General features: G+C 42.1%; 1 protein-coding gene and 1 pseudogene across 2 annotated transcripts in view; one reads left to right on the top strand and one right to left on the bottom strand.

Moving 5' to 3' along the window:
* The window catches only part of DAPP1 (dual adaptor of phosphotyrosine and 3-phosphoinositides 1), a 52,625-nt gene extending 36,071 nt beyond the window's left edge, over window positions 1–16,554 (bottom strand). The window contains exon 1 of one of the 2 annotated variants that reach the window (XM_049630928.1): window positions 16,288–16,554. In XM_049630928.1, coding sequence (XP_049486885.1) covers window positions 16,288–16,388 — 101 coding nt within the window. In that variant the 5' untranslated portion in view covers window positions 16,389–16,554. The remainder of the gene's footprint in view (window positions 1–16,287) is intronic. The other variant, XM_049630927.1, reaches the window with a different exon arrangement.
* Window positions 16,555–16,959: 405 nt separating this feature from the next.
* LOC125922397 (nuclear cap-binding protein subunit 2-like) overlaps window positions 16,960–21,048 on the top strand; it is a 7,472-nt pseudogene continuing 3,383 nt past the window's right edge.

Genomic DNA, 21,048 nt, shown 5'->3' with positions numbered 1-21,048 from the left:
CAGGGGCACCCTCACTAAGACTCACCGAGGATTTTGTGGACATACACGCATGAAGACTGATAGATCCCAAAACATGTCATTAAGTTAAAAGCACTAGTGGTGGTTAAAAGCACAGTATGATACCACGTATTTAGAAAAAAAAATCTCTCCCCTCCACCCAAACAACACAGCACATATATGTTCATGTGGAAAGATATGTAAAAGCACAAAATAAAAGTCTGAAGAAACTACACCCCAAACTCAAATCCTGGAAGGAACCAGGAGTGCTGTTAAAGGAGACTTTAGCTCAATCAAATTTTCCTAATGTGGCTTGTTCTGATGAAAAAAATAACAACAAAATAGATTCAGGTATCAACTGGTAAATGAACATTTGAAACAGTGAGAAACAGTTCACTTCTTCCTTCACGCAACCTCCAGAGATAGCCCTGCTAATAATTTGTTTTATTCTTTCATTTATTCAGTTGAACACTGGAACTGACCTAGCACTTGGGTGGGGAGAGAGACAGAGGGAAGGGAACTTTTTCTCCATTTAAAGGCTGGTGAGATTCGGAGTGTCAATCGTTCAGGGAGCTGTTGCATGGGAAAGGAATAAGAACAGCAGTGCAGACCTAGAAACAAGAGAACGGCAGGTGTATCTAGCATCAGAGCACCACTTGGTGGAGTGAAGGACTCAGGTTGCGTGCCAGCAAGAGGCAGTCAGGTGTGGTGAGATGAAGACAGGAGGTTGGCTGCGTGACGCAGCGCGCTGGATATTGACAGGTCCTTGGCTGACAGCTACAGAGATTCTTATGGCTTAATAGGCACATCTGACAGCTCATTACATAGAATCCCAACTGCATGGAACTGTGTTCCAACCAAGTTCCTATAATTGGAACTGTGCTTAAAATTCTTTTTGTTGTTATTCTGATTCTTAGAGGGAAGAGTCAGATCATAAGGAGCTTGAAGCTTGTAAAATACGGAATTCTGTTTAAGAAAATTCATACCAAATTACAAAAAAATAAGAAAGGTAATTATTCAGGGGCACCCGGGTGGCTCAGTCGGGTAAGCACTCGACTTCAGCTCAGGTTGTGATCTCACAGTTTCGTGAGTGCAAGCCCCACATTGGGCTCTGTGCTGACAGTGCAGAGCCTGCTTTGGATCCTCTGCCTCCCTCTCTCTGTCTGCAAGTGGGGCACTTGCACACGCACACACGTGTGCTCTCTCACTTGCACACGCACACACGTGTGCTTTCTCTCTCTCTCTCAGAAATAAACATTAAAAAAAGTATGTTGTTTAATTTAAAAAAAAGAAAAGTAATTATTTAGAATGAGAAATCACAAAAAAAGTAGAAACTCAAAAAGCTCGGGGCGCCTGGGTGGCGCAGTCGGTTAAGCGTCCGACTTCAGCCAGGTCACGATCTCGCGGCCCGTGAGTTCGAGCCCCGCGTCAGGCTCTGGGCTGATGGCTCGGAGCCTGGAGCCTGTTTCCGATTCTGTGTCTCCCTCTCTCTCTGCCCCTCCCCCGTTCATGCTCTGTCTCTCTCTGTCCCAAAAATAAAAAAAAAACGTTGAAAAAAAATTAAAAAAAAAAAAAAAAAAGAAGAAACTCAAAAAGCTGACAAATATCACAAACATCACAAAACCAAGAAAAATAGCCTATGGTCCTTAATTGTATCACACAGCTTTGTACTTTTATCCCCTATATTTTTGGTCGTATTGTCTTTGATTATTTCTTCATATGATAATTTTTTGATAATATAATCTTCTAGAGAGAGAATAAAACAATAATTCAGTCTTTCATCTAGAATATTCTTAAAAACTATTGATAACATTGAAAAATTATTTTCAGGTTTATTGGTAATGAAGTTTTTGTAATTGTTGGCCAATTCCGGGACCTCTATCAAATTTCTTTCGAATATGAGCTCTAAGATTCCAGGGCATTTTACATTTTCATGTACAGGAACTAATCTTAAATATTCTTTGAGTTGATGACATTTATTAACTATATCACTGCCAGGGAGGGGCCCTGAAGCTGAAGCCTCATTGGCTTCATAGTAAACTTATTTCTAGTGATTATAAAAGTCACTTATGCTTTTAATCTCTAAAACATTAAGCAATTAGAAATGTTTAGCTTAGTAAATAAAAGCCACGTATAATCCGCCACTACAACCATCAGGTTGGTTTGTAATTCTTTCTTTTAAAACTCTTTTGTGCGCCGTATAAATAAAGTTCTAAAGCCTAATAAGACTCTTACCCAACCTATGTTGCATGTTGTTAATGACAGGGAACTCCCTACTCTATAGGCAAGCTCTTTCTGCACTGCCATGGTTGATGGCCAGAAAACTTGCGTACGTTGAATCGCTGTTTCCTGCAGTCTAGCTTTCCACAGATGGTCCCAGGGCTACTTCTTGGAGTTATATACATGGTACTTACATAAACAGATAAAAGCATTTAGATTGTCTTGTTTTCTCTTTCCATGATCTTCAACTTCTCTTTTTATGACAGGCTTTCAGGCCCTTTATCATTCAAGGACCTTAACTTCTTTGAATACCTTCCAAATTTTAAAAATGTATCCTCAAGGTGTGGCATCTGGGTGACTTAGTCGGTTAAGCATCCGACTTTGGCTCAGGTCATTATCTCACACTTCGTGTGTTCAAGCCTCACGACGGGCTCTGTGCTGACAGCTCAGAGTCTGGAGCCTGCTTTGGATTCTGTGTTTCCCTCTCTCTCTCCTCCTCTCCCCAGCCTGTGAGCTCTCTCTCTCTCTCTCTTTAAAATAAACATTAAAAAAAAATAAAAATCTATCTTCAAGTTAAGATCTGAGGTGTAAAACATGTGGACCCGAAGGATCCCAAAGGATCTCCCTTATTCTAGCTGCTGGGTACACAGTAAGGCAACCTGGGATTGCATTAGTTTCTTGACAATTGCATCATGCTGCTGATTCATGCTGAACCTATTGTTGATTACAACTCCCAAGTAAGTCATTTTCCTCTGGTGTTCTGTCACCTCCTCTCCTGCTGCCTTAAGAGGTGATGGCTTTAGAATGAAGTGCAGTAAGACACCGTTCTACTACTGGGAAATGCCAACTGAAAAGAAATGCTAATAAGCAGCTAACTTGGATGACAAACGTCTAGATAGTATCAGTGAGAATTTTGTTGAGGGGAGACCATGCCTTTGTCTCCAGTCATTTCCTTAGCTTGTCTGTCTGCTGCAGCTTCCAACTTGTTAGCTATGTGACCCCACACAAGCAGCAACTTTAATTTTCCCAGCAGGCAAGGTGACTAATAACAATGCCACAGAACGGAAACCCTCTTATTTTCATATGTTGGAACATGGCCTTCTTTTACAAAGTTTTTTTTTTTTTTTTATGATTCTGTAACTTTTGCAGGAGAGAGAAAGGCGCAAGATTTGCTAATTATACAACATGTTATAAATATGCTAGGTGTTGTGCTCAGTGTGGGCATAGTTGGGAATAAGGTTCATCTTCCTGAAACAAAAAATTCAAAAAAAAATTCTTTTAGTCTCATTTTTTTCTGAAGAAGTGAAAAAGAGCAAGAAACTACTATTTATAACATACATTCAAGTAATGTTATAGTCTCCTTTTCCCCCGAGGCCCACACATTGCTGTAATTATATCTGAGGCTAATGGAGGGAACAGACCAGAGACTCACCAAGCTTCAAAAGAATATTTGCACTGGGTTTATGAGGTTACCAAAACCAACAGTTGACTTTGAAGGAAACAGTGGTATTATCCCTTCCATGATATAGTAGCAAATTAGAAAACACACACCCTCTAAAGAATTTTCATAGCTGCTTCTCAGGGAACTACAGGAAGTAAATTGAACCACAGAGAAGGGCAGATGAGCTAGATCCAAAAGGCTGCTCTTCAAGTCAGCTTCTTCTCCCATTCCAGTGCAGTGCCCCTTTGTGCTAGAACCTTCTGGGAAATTGCCTCAGTATTATTGGAGACTTCATAGTTTTTATCCCTTTGGGTTTTATTGCCTTAATTTAATTTGCTGATATGAGTTGGTATTTCACTTTGCTCTATCCTTTAGAGGAGAAGCTTTCAAACTTTTTGAATCAGCCCACAGTATAAAATACATTTTTATCTCTCTCTTTCTCTCTCTAAACAGACACATGCATGCACACACATACATTATAGCATACACACACAAAAAACAAAGTATTATAAGAAACAACACTATTCTTCTGTAGGATACTTACTATTTACTATTTTCTTTCCTCTAGTTCTAAAACAATATTTTAAATGTTTATTTATTTATTTATTTTTGGAGAGAGAGAGAGACAGAGAGCATGCACACAAGAGGGGAGGAACAGAGAGACAATCCCAAGCAGGCCCCTCATGATCAGTGCAGAACCTGACGTGGGGCTCTATCTCATGAACTGTGAGATGACCTGAGCCGGAATCAAGAGTCCGATGCTTAACCAACTGAGCCATCCAGGTGCCCCTTCTCCATTTATTTTAAAACAAACATTGATCGTGAGCCACTGAATTGACTTTATGAACACTAATGGGTAGGGCCTGGTGTTTGAAAAACAATGCGAAGCCTTGCTACTCAGTGCCCTGCAGTCTTGCTAGAAGTGTACATTGTCAGGCCCCCTACAACTGTTGAGTTATAATCTGTATTTATCAAGAGCTCCATATGATTGATATGCAGTTTAGAGTTTGAGAAGCACAGGGTTCAGGATTCTTGGTCCCAAAATCTTTGTTTCAGTAACTTCGATGGTTTGAGTTCACAGTGTGTCTCATCTAAAGAGGAGTACAGAGAGGGCAAAGAAAGTCCTAAGTGGCTTTAAAATACCAATGGGGAGGAAAAGAGAAGGATTTGCTGCTCTCCTGGTCAGAAAATTCCCAAATAGTTGCAATCTTAGAGATATGGCCAATAAATGGTATAGGAGGGGGGAGCTCATGAGAGGCTGGCATATCAAGGAAAGCTTCATGGAGGAGGAAGATCATGAATTGGAGCTTCAGGAATAAATTTAGGTTTCACTAAATAGTGAGAAAAAAGGTCATTTCAATTGGAGAAATGACATAAGCAAAGGCACTATGGTTGACACTTGCATGGCGTATATAGGAAACAGAATGCCTAGTTGGAACAGAGGTTTTATGTTGGGGAGTAATGCAAAATAACACTGGAAGGACACGTGGACACAGAAAGTGATCTTGCATGTTACAACGTGAGCCACACAACCATTTAGATATATGGTTCTTGGTGAGAAAATTTGTTAATAACCCACATCTACAGATTTTTCATATATTTAATGACTTATTCTTCTCCTTCCTGGCAAAGGGAAGTGACACAGAACCTAGACCTGTCCCATCAGAGTTACAAAGAAAACATGTATTTCCATCTAAAGCAAGAACAGAGACTCCTGTTTGTGTCACAGCAGCTAATAGTCCTTGGAGTCGAACGGCCGATAAAAACACTCTTTAGAGAATTTTCACTTTTTTCTTCATTTTCGAAATGATTCTCACTTTTCAAAGACATGGACACCCTTTGCACCCTCTAGACAGAAGACAGCAAATGTGCAGTTTATGATGCCACTCCCCTTTTTAAAGGCCATAGATAATATAGCTACTTGATATGTTTTCTTCCTTGCTAAGGCTATACTGGGCCTTGGAATCCTTCTGAATGCAACAGGGATAGAATATAAGATGACACTGTTGGGCAATCTTACTCTAAGCAATCTTCACTTGGGTTCATCTGTCCTTAGCACCTGAGTCATTCTACAGGATCGCTTGGCTGTTGATTTCCTTCATGTTCAGTTGGGCATATGGTTGGTGCTAAATACTGTGACTTTGTGAAAAATAAAGCTCTTGGCCCCATGTGCCATCAGAAATCATGGGTTTAGGCTAGGGAAATGCCTTGTTAGCTCAAGAGCTCTCAGTGCTGCAATTTATATGAGAATCAGGCTGTGACAATATCGGGGACAAGACATTGTTGTCCATATAATTATATTAAGTTCCATATTCACAAATGCGAGCTGATTTTTCCATTGATCGTGGCAACAGACTTTGTCCAAGTGGAGGGAACTGAACAGGCCCTGCAAAGTTTTTGAATGCTCTAATGAGGCCTAAGAGAGGCATGAGTGTGATGCATAGGTTAGGCCGAAAATAAACTCACCACAGTCCTTCCACTGAAGAGGTTTCTGTCATGGAACAGTTTGTCTGTGGCTTTTCATATTGCCATTCTACATGCCCACATTTACATATGCTAATGGCAGAGCAAAAAGGTGAGGCCAGCTGCCCCAGGCATTAAGAGGCATACCTGAGTGATCGCAGAGGCAGGGCTCTGGCTCTCTGGTCAAACAAGGAATTGAAGGTGGGACCCAAGGATGTTTTTCTTTCTGGTAGGAGTCAAGGCTCAGCTAAAGGAAAACAGGGCTGAAAGGAAGCAGAGAATTCTGTGGGAGTTGGAGATCAGGGCAAACCTGTTCTTGAAGGAGTCTGAGGAGTGAGGTAGGCAGTTCTGAGAGATGGAAACACAGAGACAGAGACAGAGACTCAGATATTTGGAGACACAGACTGGTGCAAAGAGTCAGGGACACAAGCAAGAGATGTGGACAGAGAGAGAGAGAGAAAATAGGCAAAACTCAGAGCCAGAGAAAGGCCCAGGGGCTCACCCAGATAGCAGAAGCACAGAGGGCAGCGGCTTAGGGAACACAAAACAGATGGGAGCAGAGTATTCAGGAGACAGAGGCCGGGAGACCAAAGAGAGAAGGACACAGACACTTCAAAAGAGACCCGTGGAGCCTGACTTGTAGGTGAAATGACTCATCAGGGAGGTTAAGGATCAGCAGAGACCAGAGGGGCAGTGCCGTGGACTGGGGTTGGGGGGCATATCATTCCAGCACGGGTCCTTCGGTGCAATCCCCAGGTCAGCCAACACAGGTGGAGGAATGGTTGCAAGACAAAAAGGGTGTCATTGTTTCCCTAGGGGTCACATCTTAGTGATTGTTTGACTTGGACAGGGATCCAAAGCTCAGAGACTGACCAGTACAAACACTTCGTGGATAAGAACTTCAAGAAGCTTGGAATAGCTGGGTGGGGATCCATACCAGAGATTTCTCAGGAGGGCTCATCTCTGAGTGGAGTCAAACTTGACTTTGCACTTATGCTCATTACTCTTGAAGCCTGTACTGCATAAAATGCAGGTAGTTGTCATTGGACAATTGCTGCTGGCAACAAGGTTGTTGCTGGCAACCTGCCATTGTGGGCTGGTCCAGGAGATAGCGAGGGCCACTTTTAGCAAGTCACAGCTACAGGAAAGAGCCCCAGACTTTTTGGGGGGATGAAAAAATATAGACAGATACTTGTTTCATTAGTTATATCTTCCGTATTCCATGGTTCAGACGATGCCTGCCACCAATGTCAATTTGTCCCACTGGTAAAAACTTTTGGGTATAAGGGGACAGATGGAGTCTGAGAGTAATAAATGCAAATATGTCATCAGGGTGGTGCGGTAGAGTGCTGAAGTCAGGGACCTTGAATTATGGTCTTGGTCAATACGGTCCATATGGTCCATATGGTCTATGGACCTTGACTCAACTTGAAGCAATTCAAACATTCGGACGCCCACTCTTCGCCAAGTGGTGGGCTGGGCCGGAGCAGGCAAAGGGCCCCCCTGCTCCTGAGGAGCTCACCATCAAAGAGTTTACTGTGCTCAGCTGAGAGAAGTGCAACAAACCTCTTACTGCCTTAGGACTGACATTTGTGAAACGCTTCTATTATCTGGAGAATCAACCCAAGACATAGACTCTATTGGTGGTGAGTCAGAACCATAAAAGCAATAACATGAATCCTAGACAACGTTAGAAATGTATGGTGGTAAAGTAAACAAAGAATGAATTAAAAGACACTTGTGACATTAAGGTTTTCAAAATTCCTTTGATGTTACTTCGAAAAATGATGCAAAAGCAGAAGTCATTCTTCTTCGGATGTGAATCACTCACTGTGCTTAGTTCCGTGGAATTACTGGCTTTCACCTCTGTTCCTTTCTTGCCATTCCCAGGTGATCACTCTGGTTCCTCATTCACCAACCTGTAAACTCCCTCACTAATTTGTTTTCTTGGCTCTGGACCCATTGCTACCTACCTCACTCAACTTCCAGATTAAGCTAAAAACAAAACATGATGACCATATAATTCCATGTTCCAATAAGCATTCAATAACTCTATACTGCCAAGCGGAATTTGACTGAAGTCCAAACTCTTAATCTATGTAAAGTCTTCTGGAATTCGGACCAACCTAAATATCCAAGCTTTAATAGAGGGAAACAGGCTGGGCTGGGGAAAAACCAAGAACATGCTTTGACACAGACTAAGAAGTAGATAATGGAAAAATATCCTACCAGAAAGCAAGAGAAAAATTATATATGTGGTATGGCCACAGTTCAATGTGTGTGTGTGTGTGTGTGTGTGTGTGTGTGTGTGTTTACAGAAAAATATTTTTAAAAGACTGGAGATAAGTTGAACAATATGTTATTCTGAGTGGTTGTACATGGCTGAATTTGGGTGCTTTCATTTCTCAAATTTTCAACAATTAATACAGATAATTATTTTTTTAACTGTTTATATGAATAACTTCAGAAAGTAGAAAAATAGGGGTGCCTGGGTGGCTCAGTAAGTTAAAGATCTGACTCTTGTTTTGAGCTCAGGTCAGGATTTCATGATTCAGGAGTTCGAGCCCCGCATGGGCTCCGTGCTGACAGTGCAGAGCCTGCTTGGGGTATTCTCTCTCTCCCTCTCTTTCTGCCTCTCCCTGCACATGTTGTGTGTGTGTCTCTCTCTCTCAAAATAAATAAATAAGCTTTGTTAAAAAAAATAAAAGAGAAAAATAGCATAAAGTAGTGAAGAAAGTAATACACATATTTAAATAGTACCCATATTTTAGGTAGAATAAATTTCAAACTTTTGCCATATATTCTTTATGTATTTTTGGATGAACATTTTTATTTTTTATTTTTTCTTCCAAATTTTTATTTAGGTTTACACATATTACACATATAGTGTAATATTGGTTTCAGGAGTAGAATTTAGTGATTCATCACTTACATACAACACCCATTGCTTTTGGATGAACACTTTTTTATGAATACAATTTATTGTCAAATTAGCTTACATACAACACCCAATGCTCATCCCGACAAGTGCCCTCCTCAATGCCCATTTTCCCCCTCCCCCACCCCTCCCTGGATGAACATTTTTAAAGTTAATTACAGACATCATGACACTTTAATCCCAGGTAGTTCATTCAGCATGTGTCTCTAAAAAGTAATATTTTCTTATCTAACCATACTTTTATTTTTATTATTATTTTTTAAATAAATTTATTTTTAAAATTTTTCTATGTTTATCTTTGAGAGAGAGAGAGAGAGAGAGAGCACGGAGGAGGAGGGGCAGAGAGAGGGAGACACAGAATCTGAAGCAAGCTCCAGGCTCTGAGCTGTCAGCACAGAGCCCGACTCGGGGCTCGAACTCAAGAACCATGAAATCATGACCTGAGCTGAAGTCAGATGCCTCACTGACAGAGCCACCCAGGCACCCCTAACCATACTTTTATAAAAACAAATTAGCTTATTGCTCTTATGCTTTTTATTTTTTATTTAGTTTTTGAAAGCTTTAAAAATTTTAATTACTTATTATTATTTTAAAGTTTATTTATTTATTTTGAGAGAGGGAGACAGAGCACATGAACGAGGGAGGGGCAGAGAGAAAGGGAGAGAGAGAGAGAATCCCAAGCAGGCTCCACACTGTCAGCACAGAGCCTGATGCGGGGCTCGAACCCACACACTGTGAGATCATGACCTGAGCTGGAGTTGGTTGCTTAACTGACTGAGCCACCCAGGCACCCTGCTCTTATGCTCTTTAAAGTTATAAATATTTGTAAACAAAAATGTCTGAAAACAGATAATGGGGGCAGGCACTGGCAGGTGGGTGCTCAAGGAGAACATGTGGCCACAGAGACTCTAGAGAGGAAGCAAGGAACATGATTAAGTCTTGACTACGTGGATTGTGCTGGTTTCAGACAGGTTTGTATCAGGGAGTAGGAGCCAGAAGTGGAATTTACAAAGGGAAGTGGTAGGAGTGAGACATTAATGCAGGTTTGTTTTTTTTTTTTAAACGGCTAAGGCTATGGTTATGACACTAGAAACCAGAAGAGGAAAGGCAGGTGGGTGCCTTCTCTGAGAATGAGGCAGACAGACGGTGGGGACTCTGAGAGGCAGATCCCAGAACCTAGTGAATGAGCATTCATTAACTGCTGGGTCCCAGGGACGAGAGGCTCTGAGTCATGTGGGCTTCTTTTATTTCCTGAACACCCATGTGTTTTGCCACTTTTACCCCTTCACTCATCTGTTCTGACTTCAACTGACAAATGCCTATCAGTTCCAAAGCCATCTTCTTCACAACCAGTGATCTCCTTCCTGCCTGCCATATGCTGTGTGCTTCATCTAGACACAGTCATGGCCCTCAGCGCCCCCCTGCCTGTGTTCCAACTGTCCATGTAGGTGCATTCTCTGTCCTTTGTGCTGTAAACTCCCCGATGTGACAGCTGTGTCTTCTTAAGCTCAGTGTCCCCACATTATGCAAGGCATAATGTCGTCATTCAGTAGATGGATCTATGAATGGATGGAGGAGCAAATGAATGAAACAAAGTGACTCCACTCAGTGCGGAGAAGGTTTGTGGACAGATTTCCACACGTAAGTAGAAGGAAGTCACCATCACCCAGGGAGGAACAGAAAACACAACAACTGAAGAGGAAATTCATTTGAGTCAAGGAGAGACTGAACACTGTACAGTAGTTACATACTCTCATACAGCCATGAGAGAATCACCTTCCATTTTTAGAATCCAAGATTACAGAGTTGCACACAGAAGAGGCGCAAGGTTTATTGCTCTACTTGGTATCACAGCTCTGTAAACAGATTCCTTTATTTTATTTTATTTAAATTTTTTAATGTTTAGTTTTGAGAGAGAGAGAGAGAGAGAGAGAGAAACAGAGTGTGAGCAGGGAAGGGGCAGAGAGAGAGGGAGACACAGAATCCGAAGCAGGCTCCAGGCTCCGAGCTGTCAGCACAGAGCCCGACATGGGGCTCGAACTGTGAACCGAGAGATCATTACCTGACCTAAGTCTGATGCTTAACTGAGTGAGCCACCCAGGCGCCTTGTAAACAGATTCCTTTAAAACTTTGACTTTACTACACTTTTCTTAGCCTACTCTATTTGTCTAGCTCTGAAAAATGGAACCTACACAAAATTCAATAAATTTTTGATTAATTAGGGTGTTGGCCTGGCTTATTATGTGAAGAATGTGAAAGAATAATGTCTGTTTTTTAAATTAAATTAATTTTTTTTTTAATTTTAGAGAGAGAGAACACATGAGCAGGGGAGGGGGAGAGGGAGACATACACACACACAGACACACACACACACACACACACACACACACACACACAGAATCCCAATCAGGCTCCTTGCTGTCAGTAGAGAGTCCGACATGGGGCTCAATCCCATGACCCTGGGATCATGACCTGAGCTGAAATCAAGAGCGGACACTCATCTGACTGAGCTACCCAGTCGCCCTAGAAAAACGTCTTTTAGTGATCACATTTGCTGGTTATAATAATGATGGAACTTTCTTTTTGTCTCCGAGTTCATCTGGCACTAACAAATAGCGCTAATGTAGTAAGAAGAGAAAAGTTCGATAGAAATCAGGAAGTTGCGTCACTGGACAGGCAAACTCCTGGATGTAAAGGTTTATGAGCATGTAAGCTTGTGCATGGTGATAAAAGCTTTCCCTCACGCTCCTCATTTGTAAATGGAGGTGATATTAGTTAATAGTACCCACTTCCCAGTGACGTGTCAATTTTATAAATCACACACGCAAACGGTTTAACACACTGCCCAGCACACGGTGAGCATCCAATAACTACTAATTGTCGTGATTAGAACACATGGCTGTTTTGATCAGTGGAAAGAGCATCAGCTTTGGGGTAAGCTCGCGGGCATGTCCCGCAGCTGTACCGCTATGAGGTCTGTGACCTGAATAGTTCACCTACCTTGTCTGAACTCACTCTCCCTCTCTATAAAATGAGTATAATCATACCACATCGAAAGTGTTACTGGGAAAGCTAAATGACATAGTGCACATAAGAGGTATATGGTGCTGGCACGCAGCACGTGGTCAGAAAATAACGCGTATCCCAACAGATTCTCTGGGACCTCAGGCAGTCTGAGTTTTCTGCTTGTGAGTCTCCTTGGATAGCAAATTAGAACGCCAAGACCGTCTGAAGACCAGAGCTAGTGTATGCAAAATGTCTGCCTCATTAAGAGGACTTATTTTGCTTATTATCGTCTGTTCCCTGAGTCAGCAAACCACCACCTGAGGGCCAAATCCTGCCAGGGTACATGTTTCTGTATTTCCTGCCAGGGTACGTGTTTTTGTGTAGGCTAAGAGACAAGAGTGGTTTTGCATTTTTAAATGGTTGGAGGGAAAAATAGAGAAATATTTTGTGACTCATGAAAATAATATGAAATTCAAATTTCAGTGTCCATAAATAATATTTGTTGAACACTGTACTGTCACGGCCACTTGTCTGCGTGTTATCTACGGCTGTTTTTGCATGACAGTGGCAGATGTGAATAGCTGTGGCAGAAATCATAAAACCTGCAAAGCCTGAATAATTTGTGATCTGGCTCTTCACAAACAAAGTTTGCTGACCCCTGATCTCTTCTAACCTTCTCTTACATGTACGGAGGTAGAGAAATGAGAAACTTCCTTATTTTTTTCAACAGCCAGAACTTAGAATCTAGCTTTTTGACTCTAGCCAATACAGCTACACGCTGCGGCTTTCTCTTAAAATTTGAGATTTGGGAAAGTATATACAAAGAGAACATTTATCATATTTCTCACTTGAAGGAATACGTCTGAGAGATAATTTGAATATTTAATTTAAAAAGTCCTAATATATTTTTGTTTTATAGTATCCTTTTTGTGTCTGTAGTTACACCGTTGATGAAGGCTTACCCATTCACAAAGTATATACTATTCCTACATTGTCCTCCAGGGACCTTTGTTGTGATCAAAGAACGTCTGGAACTTCAAATTATTAACTAACCAGCAATTTTATACTAGTTTGTGATTTCGGTGATCTCGCTTGTATTCGTTGCTTGTTTCATTCCCCCACTGCTTCATTTAGAAAGCACAAACAGCCTGACTCTGTTCCCAGCCCCTCTTCCTTATTGCTGACCATTCTCCATACCCTCGGCCCCTCCCTTCCTGCCCACCTGCCGCCTCCTCCCCCAATCCCACACCCCCAAAGCGTAAGTGAATCTGAGCAACAATCACAGATGGTTTTATTTCCCCTTTGTTTTGGACACATGAACACATTGAGGATTAAAGAAAATAAATGTTTTAGATTGACGCTCTATAAATGAGACACAGAAATGCATCTGAGTTGCTTGACTTAGGTACTTTAGAAAAGAATAACCTGTGCTCTGAGTGAGCCATGTGTGTCCTAGAAAAAGGCAAGTGATGGATTTGCTGCAGTTCAGGGTTTAATTTTCAGAACTTAGATATTGCAGAGCCTGAATAAAAATAGGGACCAAAGAATAAGGATGTATGAGATCTCGCTAACCACCCAAAATACCAACATAAGAATCTACCTAACTACTCAAATAATACATTTAAAATAATTTTAAAATGAAGTCATTAAAACCGGCCACCTATTATCTATCAATTACATTATATCATTTTGTTTTTTATGGAGCTTTTAGAAAAACTGAACTAACCAGAAGTTTTAGTACAGATCATACCTAACCAGTGACTTCAAGTTTCAAAGAAAAAGTTTCGTTTATATTCAGAATTCTGCCAAGGACAACAGGTCATTTTCAAGCTTTCTCAGATATCATCACCTATAAAAGGTGTATCAGCGATGCCCTGGAAGGATAAGTATGGACTTTCTCAAGTCCATTATGAAAGGTTCAGGAATTTTCCAAGCAGGTTGTTAAACCCTTGGCAATTGGAAATTGCCCATGGTAGAAGGATTTACATCAGGGAAATAGGAAGACTCTAGAAATCACCCCTCATCCAAGTGGTATATCAGCAGTATATTTAAATATTTAAAGTATATTTAAATAAACCATGCTCCTGAAAGTTCTTCTTAGGGCGGAAGAAGATGTTCTAAAATTAATTTATGGTGATATTTGTGCCACTCTTTTGTAAAATACACCTCAATAAAATTGTTAAGCAAAATGCCTCCAAACCAACAAACAAGAAGTCAACATTTATGAATGGATTTAAGATTCAGGTGCTTACCCAACAAATGAGAAATAAGGCCACACTTTTTTCAGCACTTCTGATGGATTTATATTCTATGCAGTGACTCCCAACCTTGGCCTCTCTCTGGAACCACTTAGGGAGTGTCAAAAAAAAAAAACTACTCACTCCCAAGATACTAATGGCATTTGTCTGGCCTGTGGCCTGTACAGGAACTTTTAAAAACTCTTTGTGTGACTCTAGTGTACAATTAAGGTTGAAGAACCACAACTGTAGAGCAATTTTCCTAGGTAATTGTAGCTTATCTGTTGTTACAGAAATTATCCTCAGATGTTTAGTAATTTCCAGGCCTTCTGAAATACAGAAGTCTGGACATAACTGTATCTGTTTTGGGTGTTTCTGGGTTGTGTTGAGAATGTGTCCATTCTTTGAACAAGGAGGGAAGGCACAATTCTGTTTTCCTTGTGGGTTTTACCCGCAGTCACTTCCTGCTATGGGCATATGGTGAAGAGAAGAGACATTGGCTAGCTCATCACTGTCATCCAGGGAGGTGACAATGTCATTCAAGCACAGAATGTGGGCTCAGATCATTTAATTGAATTGAGTATCTCCTTTGTCTCTCTTCTCTTCTGGAACTTCCTACCCATCGTGGGCTGGGAATATTGATAATGAAGCATGTAAAGAAGTACACTTTAATAATTTAATAAGGCCAGGAGTGAGATCCCAAGGGTCTGGCTTTAGTGCCTGGACTTTGTGACACCCATTTGGATGCTCAGGGGCATTTTACCCTTTCTCTTTGGAGATTCAACCTAGAAGAACAGTGACATCCTGAAACGCTGAATTCCCAATAGAGGGAGTTTACTTTCTAGAAAATTCTAGCTGTTCTGTCTGATTTATCTTGTGAAGGGAGAGTTCAATGAGGAGACCTCCATTTTAAAATCTAAAGACAGGACTTCTTGAGAACTTTTACAGTAACACCACACAAACAGATACGATCTCTGCAGCCTTAATGCAGAGAGATTTCATCCCTGTCTCTCAGTCTTTCTCTGGTTAAGAATGTAGGCTTCTGCAGGTTGAAATCCCAACTTTGCCAAGTGTTGACGTGTATGTAGGCAATGTTTTCAAGCCCTCTGGTACCATTTTTCTTCCTTTGTGTGATGGAGGTGGTAACAGTTTCTAGGTCAGTGGGTTGCTGTGGACATAGGGCTGTTTATTAAGACAGGTGCTGGGCTCGCCTCTCGCGAAGCCCAGGTGTCAAAATTAGCCTCTTGAGGACATTTCTGATGCTTTAGGGTAAAGGCCCAGTTTTTCTAGGAAACCCCCTACACCTCTTGCATAATACTTGCTCCTTTTATTAAATATCCCCATGAGTTGTCTCATCTGGTCCCTTCTGACAGGACTGTGATGTCTCCATCTCCCTAAACTTACAACCTGTTAGAGGCACAAATGCTATCCTCTTCCTGACTTGTTTGTATTTAAAAGCCTCAGCGCTGTGCCTGCAGACATGAATACATACAAGAACTCACAGACGCAGTGTCAGGAGAGAGAAACACAGATGGGACATTGCAGACACTTCCTCATTCTTTGTCTTTTGAAAAAGTCCCTCTTCTCCCATGCAGTAGGCTGGGCTTTCTGTTTACTTTCCTAGCAATACAGCCTCGAGCTCAAAACTCTGGAACAGCACTTTCATTCATAAAGCAGACCCATATCAAGGAAATCAAGCAACACCAACTTCTGCATCTCAATCCCGTCCCGAGTCTCAAAGAATGTCCGACATTTGATTTGTGTCTCATTCTCTCCACCTACCTGTTTTCAGATCTGGGAAAAGACTGTATGCTTTTGGCCCCAAGCAGAAAGATTCCTAACAGACACAAATGAGTGAAGTGGAAGGGACAGAAGACGTAGATGGCAGCGTGCTAAAGATCATCAATCGAAGTGAGCATTTGGGTGGGAGTTGGGAGCCCACGCTCGCCCAAGAAGTACTTTGAGAGGAAGACCTGCTTTCTTACCCCAAGTCCTGGAGCAGCTCTTCTTCTCCGTCTGATCGGCTCCACAGATCTGAAGGATCCTGGGCGCTCATCTTCCCTTCTAGAGATTCTGCTCTGCCCATTCGCGCTCCTCACGTCTCCTGAGCCCCTGCCAGGTGCTATGGGAAGGCAGAGAGAGATGAGCTCCAACTGCTTCTCACTGTCTCCTCCTCTGAGGGAGAAGCCTGCTGTGGTTGAGCCTCCAACCAGCAAGGAAGTGAAACTTGGTTACCCCTCCCACTGACACTCACCACCCTGGCCCTGAGGCACGGGCAGGAGTGTTCTGTCAGCCAGGAAGTATGCAAACTTAGGTAGCTACCTCTGAGGACACCCACACATGCAGTTTCTGTCAAAGGGAATAAAGATAAAGTCATGCCAGCTGGGATTGGCCTATCGATCCTAACTTTTTTCGTGAGGTCAAGCATAGTTTCTTCTTGGTGCTATTAACCTTGTACAAGAGGGTGCAAGCACCCCCACCTTCTGTCTCACACACACCCACACAAACACAAGGGACTCCAGGGAAGCTTCTATCTCGGGAACCCCTCACAGCGGGTAAAGACATCAGAGTCAAACCACTAGATTTGATCCTGAAGTCCGGTTTTTAGCATCTTCTCAATATTTCTGCCTCAATCACCCAAGCTTTCCAACGCGCCCATGACTGTTTTCTCTGAGAAGGAAGGGTTGGATGAGAAGATAGGAAAAGTTGTAGAGGCCAGCCTGGTGCCCAACTAACGGGCATGGTGGGAACTCCCGCTTCCTTCACTGGGCTTCCTCTCAGCTGGTATTGCTTTGTGTCCCAGTTCATGAGAGAATCCCGTGTGCCTGAAAGTGCCAAAGGGAAACTACTATAACTCTGAATCCTTCGGAATCGGACAAAGTGCAGTAATAAATGGACCAAGAACATGTATTGTTTCCTGCCTTCTCTCTCTATGTACCTGCAGGAGAGAATGTTCTTCTGGATTCTCTCCCTTCTCTCTCTCTCTCTCTCTCTCTCTCTCTCTCTCACACACACACACACACACACACACACACACACACACACCTGACTCACTCAGGAGTCACCGGGGTGCTTTATTACTTGTTTCTCCCAATGTGGTCTGAAGACCAGCAACACTCACGTCACCAGGGGCTTGTTACCGTGCAGAATTTCCGTTCCATCCTTCTGAACCAGCATGTGCATTTAAATAAGATCCCCAAGGTGACTCCCGTGCCCCTGGAAGTTTGAGGAGACTGCCGTATAGGATACCAAGACAGCAGAGCTGTTCCTAAAGGGAAGGATCTGCCCGTGGCATCATTTCATCTCTCCTTAAAGTTCTTCCCTACTACCTCCGTCTGTCAGTGATTTGCAAGGCCCGGGCTTACTCTGAGTGCGTGGGAGAAATTCCTGCCTGTCTAAAGACAGCCTGGGGGAGACGAAGCTCTGCTAACGCACAGCATACTGATTGCACGTGAACATTTAAAATTCTTTTCGCTACAGCTTGCCCAGAGGGGAGCACTGGGTCCACTTGCAGCAGATGCCAGTCCTGGCCTGGGAGGTGACGCACGTACACACGGCAGAGATAAGGGGCAGCTGGGCAGAGATTTCCTGTTCTCTTTCTACAGCTTTTTGTTCAGTGTTTCAGCAGCTATTTTGTTCCCATTTCAGCAAATTTTGTTTTGCTTTGTTTTTTACTTAACCTCTCCCCCCCCCTTTTTTTTCAGGAAAGTAGCAAAAATTTACTAAGATCACCCTCTTCCCTTTCAATCTTCCTGCCCTTCTCCTTTTCTCATTCTGCTATCCCATCTGTGACCCCTCTCCTTTTTTTTTTTTTTAACGTTTATTTATATTTGAGACAGAGAAAGAGCGTGAACGGGGGAGGGTCAGAGAGAGGAGACACAGAATCTGAAGCAGGCTCCAGGCTCCGAGCTGCCAGCACAGAGCTGGACGTGGGGCTCGAACTCACGGACCGCGAGACCTGAGCCAATGTCGAGCCACCCAGGTGCCCCTGTGATCCTCTCGTTTTTTAAAAAATATTTCTTTAATATTTACTTATTTATTTTGAGAGAGAAAGTGAGCGCGAGCACGAGCGGGGGAGGGGCAGAGTAAAAGGAGAGAGATAATCTCAAACGGTCTCCATGCTCAGCGAGGAGCCCAATGTGGGGTTCAGTCTCACGCACCATGAGATCATGCCCTGAGCAAAAATCAAGAGTCCACACTTAACCGACAGAGCCACCCAGGGGCTCCTGTGACCCTGTCCTTTGAAGTCGTTGTTTCTGTCACTTATTCCATTTTCCCCAGGCTCCCACCCTTCCCCACTGGCCCCCTGCTCCACTCTCCACACATTCAGGATTACAGTGGCACCAGTTGCTAGAGCATTACCAGATGGTTTCAACAAAATTCTGGGTATTCATAACAAATATTTCATAATATATTTTAAGTTCGATTTTTTAGGTATTATATATTCATTTTTAAATTAAAGAAACTGCAGTTCTTGCCTCATATCACATAATTTACTTTTTACTTATTTTTTATTTATTTATTTATTTATTTTCTTAAATTTACATCCAAGTTAGTTAGCATATAGTGCAACAATGACTTCGGGAGTAGATTCCTTAGTGCCCCTTACCCACTTAGCCCACCCCCCCTCCCACAACCCCTCCCGTAACCCTCTGTCTGTTCTCCATATTTATGAGTCTCTTCTGTTTTGTCCCCCTCCCTGTTTTTATATTATTTTTGCTTCCCTTCCCTTATGTTCATCTGTTTTGTATCTTAAATTTCTCACATGAGTGAAGTCATATGATATTTGTCTTTCTCTGACTGACTCATTTTGCTTAGCATAATACCCTTGAGGTCCATCCACATAGTTGCAAATGACTTTTTACTTATTTCAATGGTGCTGGTTCAAGGCACTGAATTCTTTCCATACAGGTTTTGAACACAGAAATGGATACAAACTATCAAGTTGTTTTAACAATTCTAGAACATCTTATGCTTTGTTGGAAAAAATTTTATTTATCAAGACATTTTGAGCCTTTGGGGCACCTTAGTGCCTCAGTCAGTTGAGCGCCTGTCTGACTTTGGCTCAGGTAATGATCTCACAGTATGTGAGTTCGAGCCCCACATCTGGCTCAGTGCTGTCAGTGCAGATCCTGCTTCAAATCCTCTGTCCCCCTTTCTCTCCCCCTTCCCACTCACACTCTCTTTCTCTCAAAAATAAGTAAACACTTAAAAAAAAAAAGAAATCTTGGGCCTTTATTGGAATGACTATCATATCCAAATCATTGAGAGCTATTGTGTCCAGAGTTGAATTTCCTTATTAGGAGAATGGGCTTCTAACATTTGAGACTCCTCTAAAAAATCCTTTTTGATCTTTTCCTAATGTATTTCTGAAGCTTAACTATCACAATATCTGCTTTTCACCTAGTTACCTGGAAATGGCAATTCTATTTATTCTCTTCACAGAAAGAACCATCTTTCAGCTTCCTTGGTTAACTGTGTGTTATTAAATAAGCATGATCTCCTCCTCTCCATCGTTTATGTTGGTGGGAAATAAAGGATACATTCTGGAAAGGTAAACCATGGCTTGGGATTATCACGTACTGAGGTTACCATAACTTGGGGTAGAGGAAGCCTAACTTTGTTTTCCACTGTCTGCTCTCCCAACCCATGAAAAAGAAAAAGAATCATGATTTCATAGTAAATTAGGGCACAGAAACAGCAGAGAAAGAAAGAACTGACCATGTTTTTTAGCTGCAGGCCAGCTCTCCAAAGGAAAGCTCCAAAGGAAAGGCTTCCATCTCTCCTCTTAATTCTGTGGTGGGCTCCGAGCTGCCATATTGCTTTTAAAAATATGCCAATTTAGGGGCGCCTGGGTGGCTCAGTTGGTTAAGCATCCAACTCTACTTTTGGCTCAGGTCATGAACTAAGGGTCGTGGGTTTGAGCCCCACATTGGGCTCTGTGCTGACAGTGTAGAGCCTGCTTGGATTCTCTCTCTCTCTCTCTCTCTCTCTCTCTCTCTCCATCCCTCCCCCAATCATGCACTCTCTTTCTCTCTCAAAATACATAAATACACTAAAAAAATGCCAGTTTAGTTTGGCTTGAAGCCACCACCTCTGTGTTTTCTGCCACAATTATATGATCACTTAATCCAGTATCAAAGGCTAAGGTAACTGGGTTGTCTTGAATTGAGACTTTATTTCATTTTTGTCTCATCTCCATAAGCAGTCCTAGCTTCTTTGTTGAATAAGGAGGCTGTCTGGATATGGGTATAACTCACCAACTTCAGGGTGTAAAATTTACTTCAACCTTCCCAAACTTTCCCTGTTCCTCTTTCTTATTTACCCTCTTCTCTATCATTTTCTCACTTTTCATTTTCAGTAGTTAATCTTGAACTCCATTCCCAACCTTCTTTATCTAATGTGAAATATTTGTTCCTTTCACCAAGCCAGTGATGTGGTTTAATTCCTTCATATCATCTTCCAGTGTTTGAAAATTCTATAGAAGTAGTATAGCAGTGCAGTTGACAAAACCCATCTCAGGTAAGGTGGAGAATCAAGAGTCCCCTGCAGTGGTGGGAAATCCTTGTCTTGCACTAAGGCTCCTTAGGAATCACACTGCCATATGTCATTCAGGATAAGCTCCATTCTTTCAGAACTTCTCAAGGGCAGTATGTGCCCCTCAACCACTGTAATCCACAGTACAGCAAAAGTCACAGGCTCCATCAAGGCCATAGGAAGAGCATGCCAAGGATCAAGTTGATGGG

This window comes from Panthera uncia, chromosome B1 (genome assembly GCF_023721935.1).
Source record: "Panthera uncia isolate 11264 chromosome B1, Puncia_PCG_1.0, whole genome shotgun sequence".
Lineage (NCBI taxonomy): Eukaryota > Metazoa > Chordata > Mammalia > Carnivora > Felidae > Panthera > Panthera uncia.
This window is presented reverse-complemented; position numbering and strand designations above follow the sequence as displayed.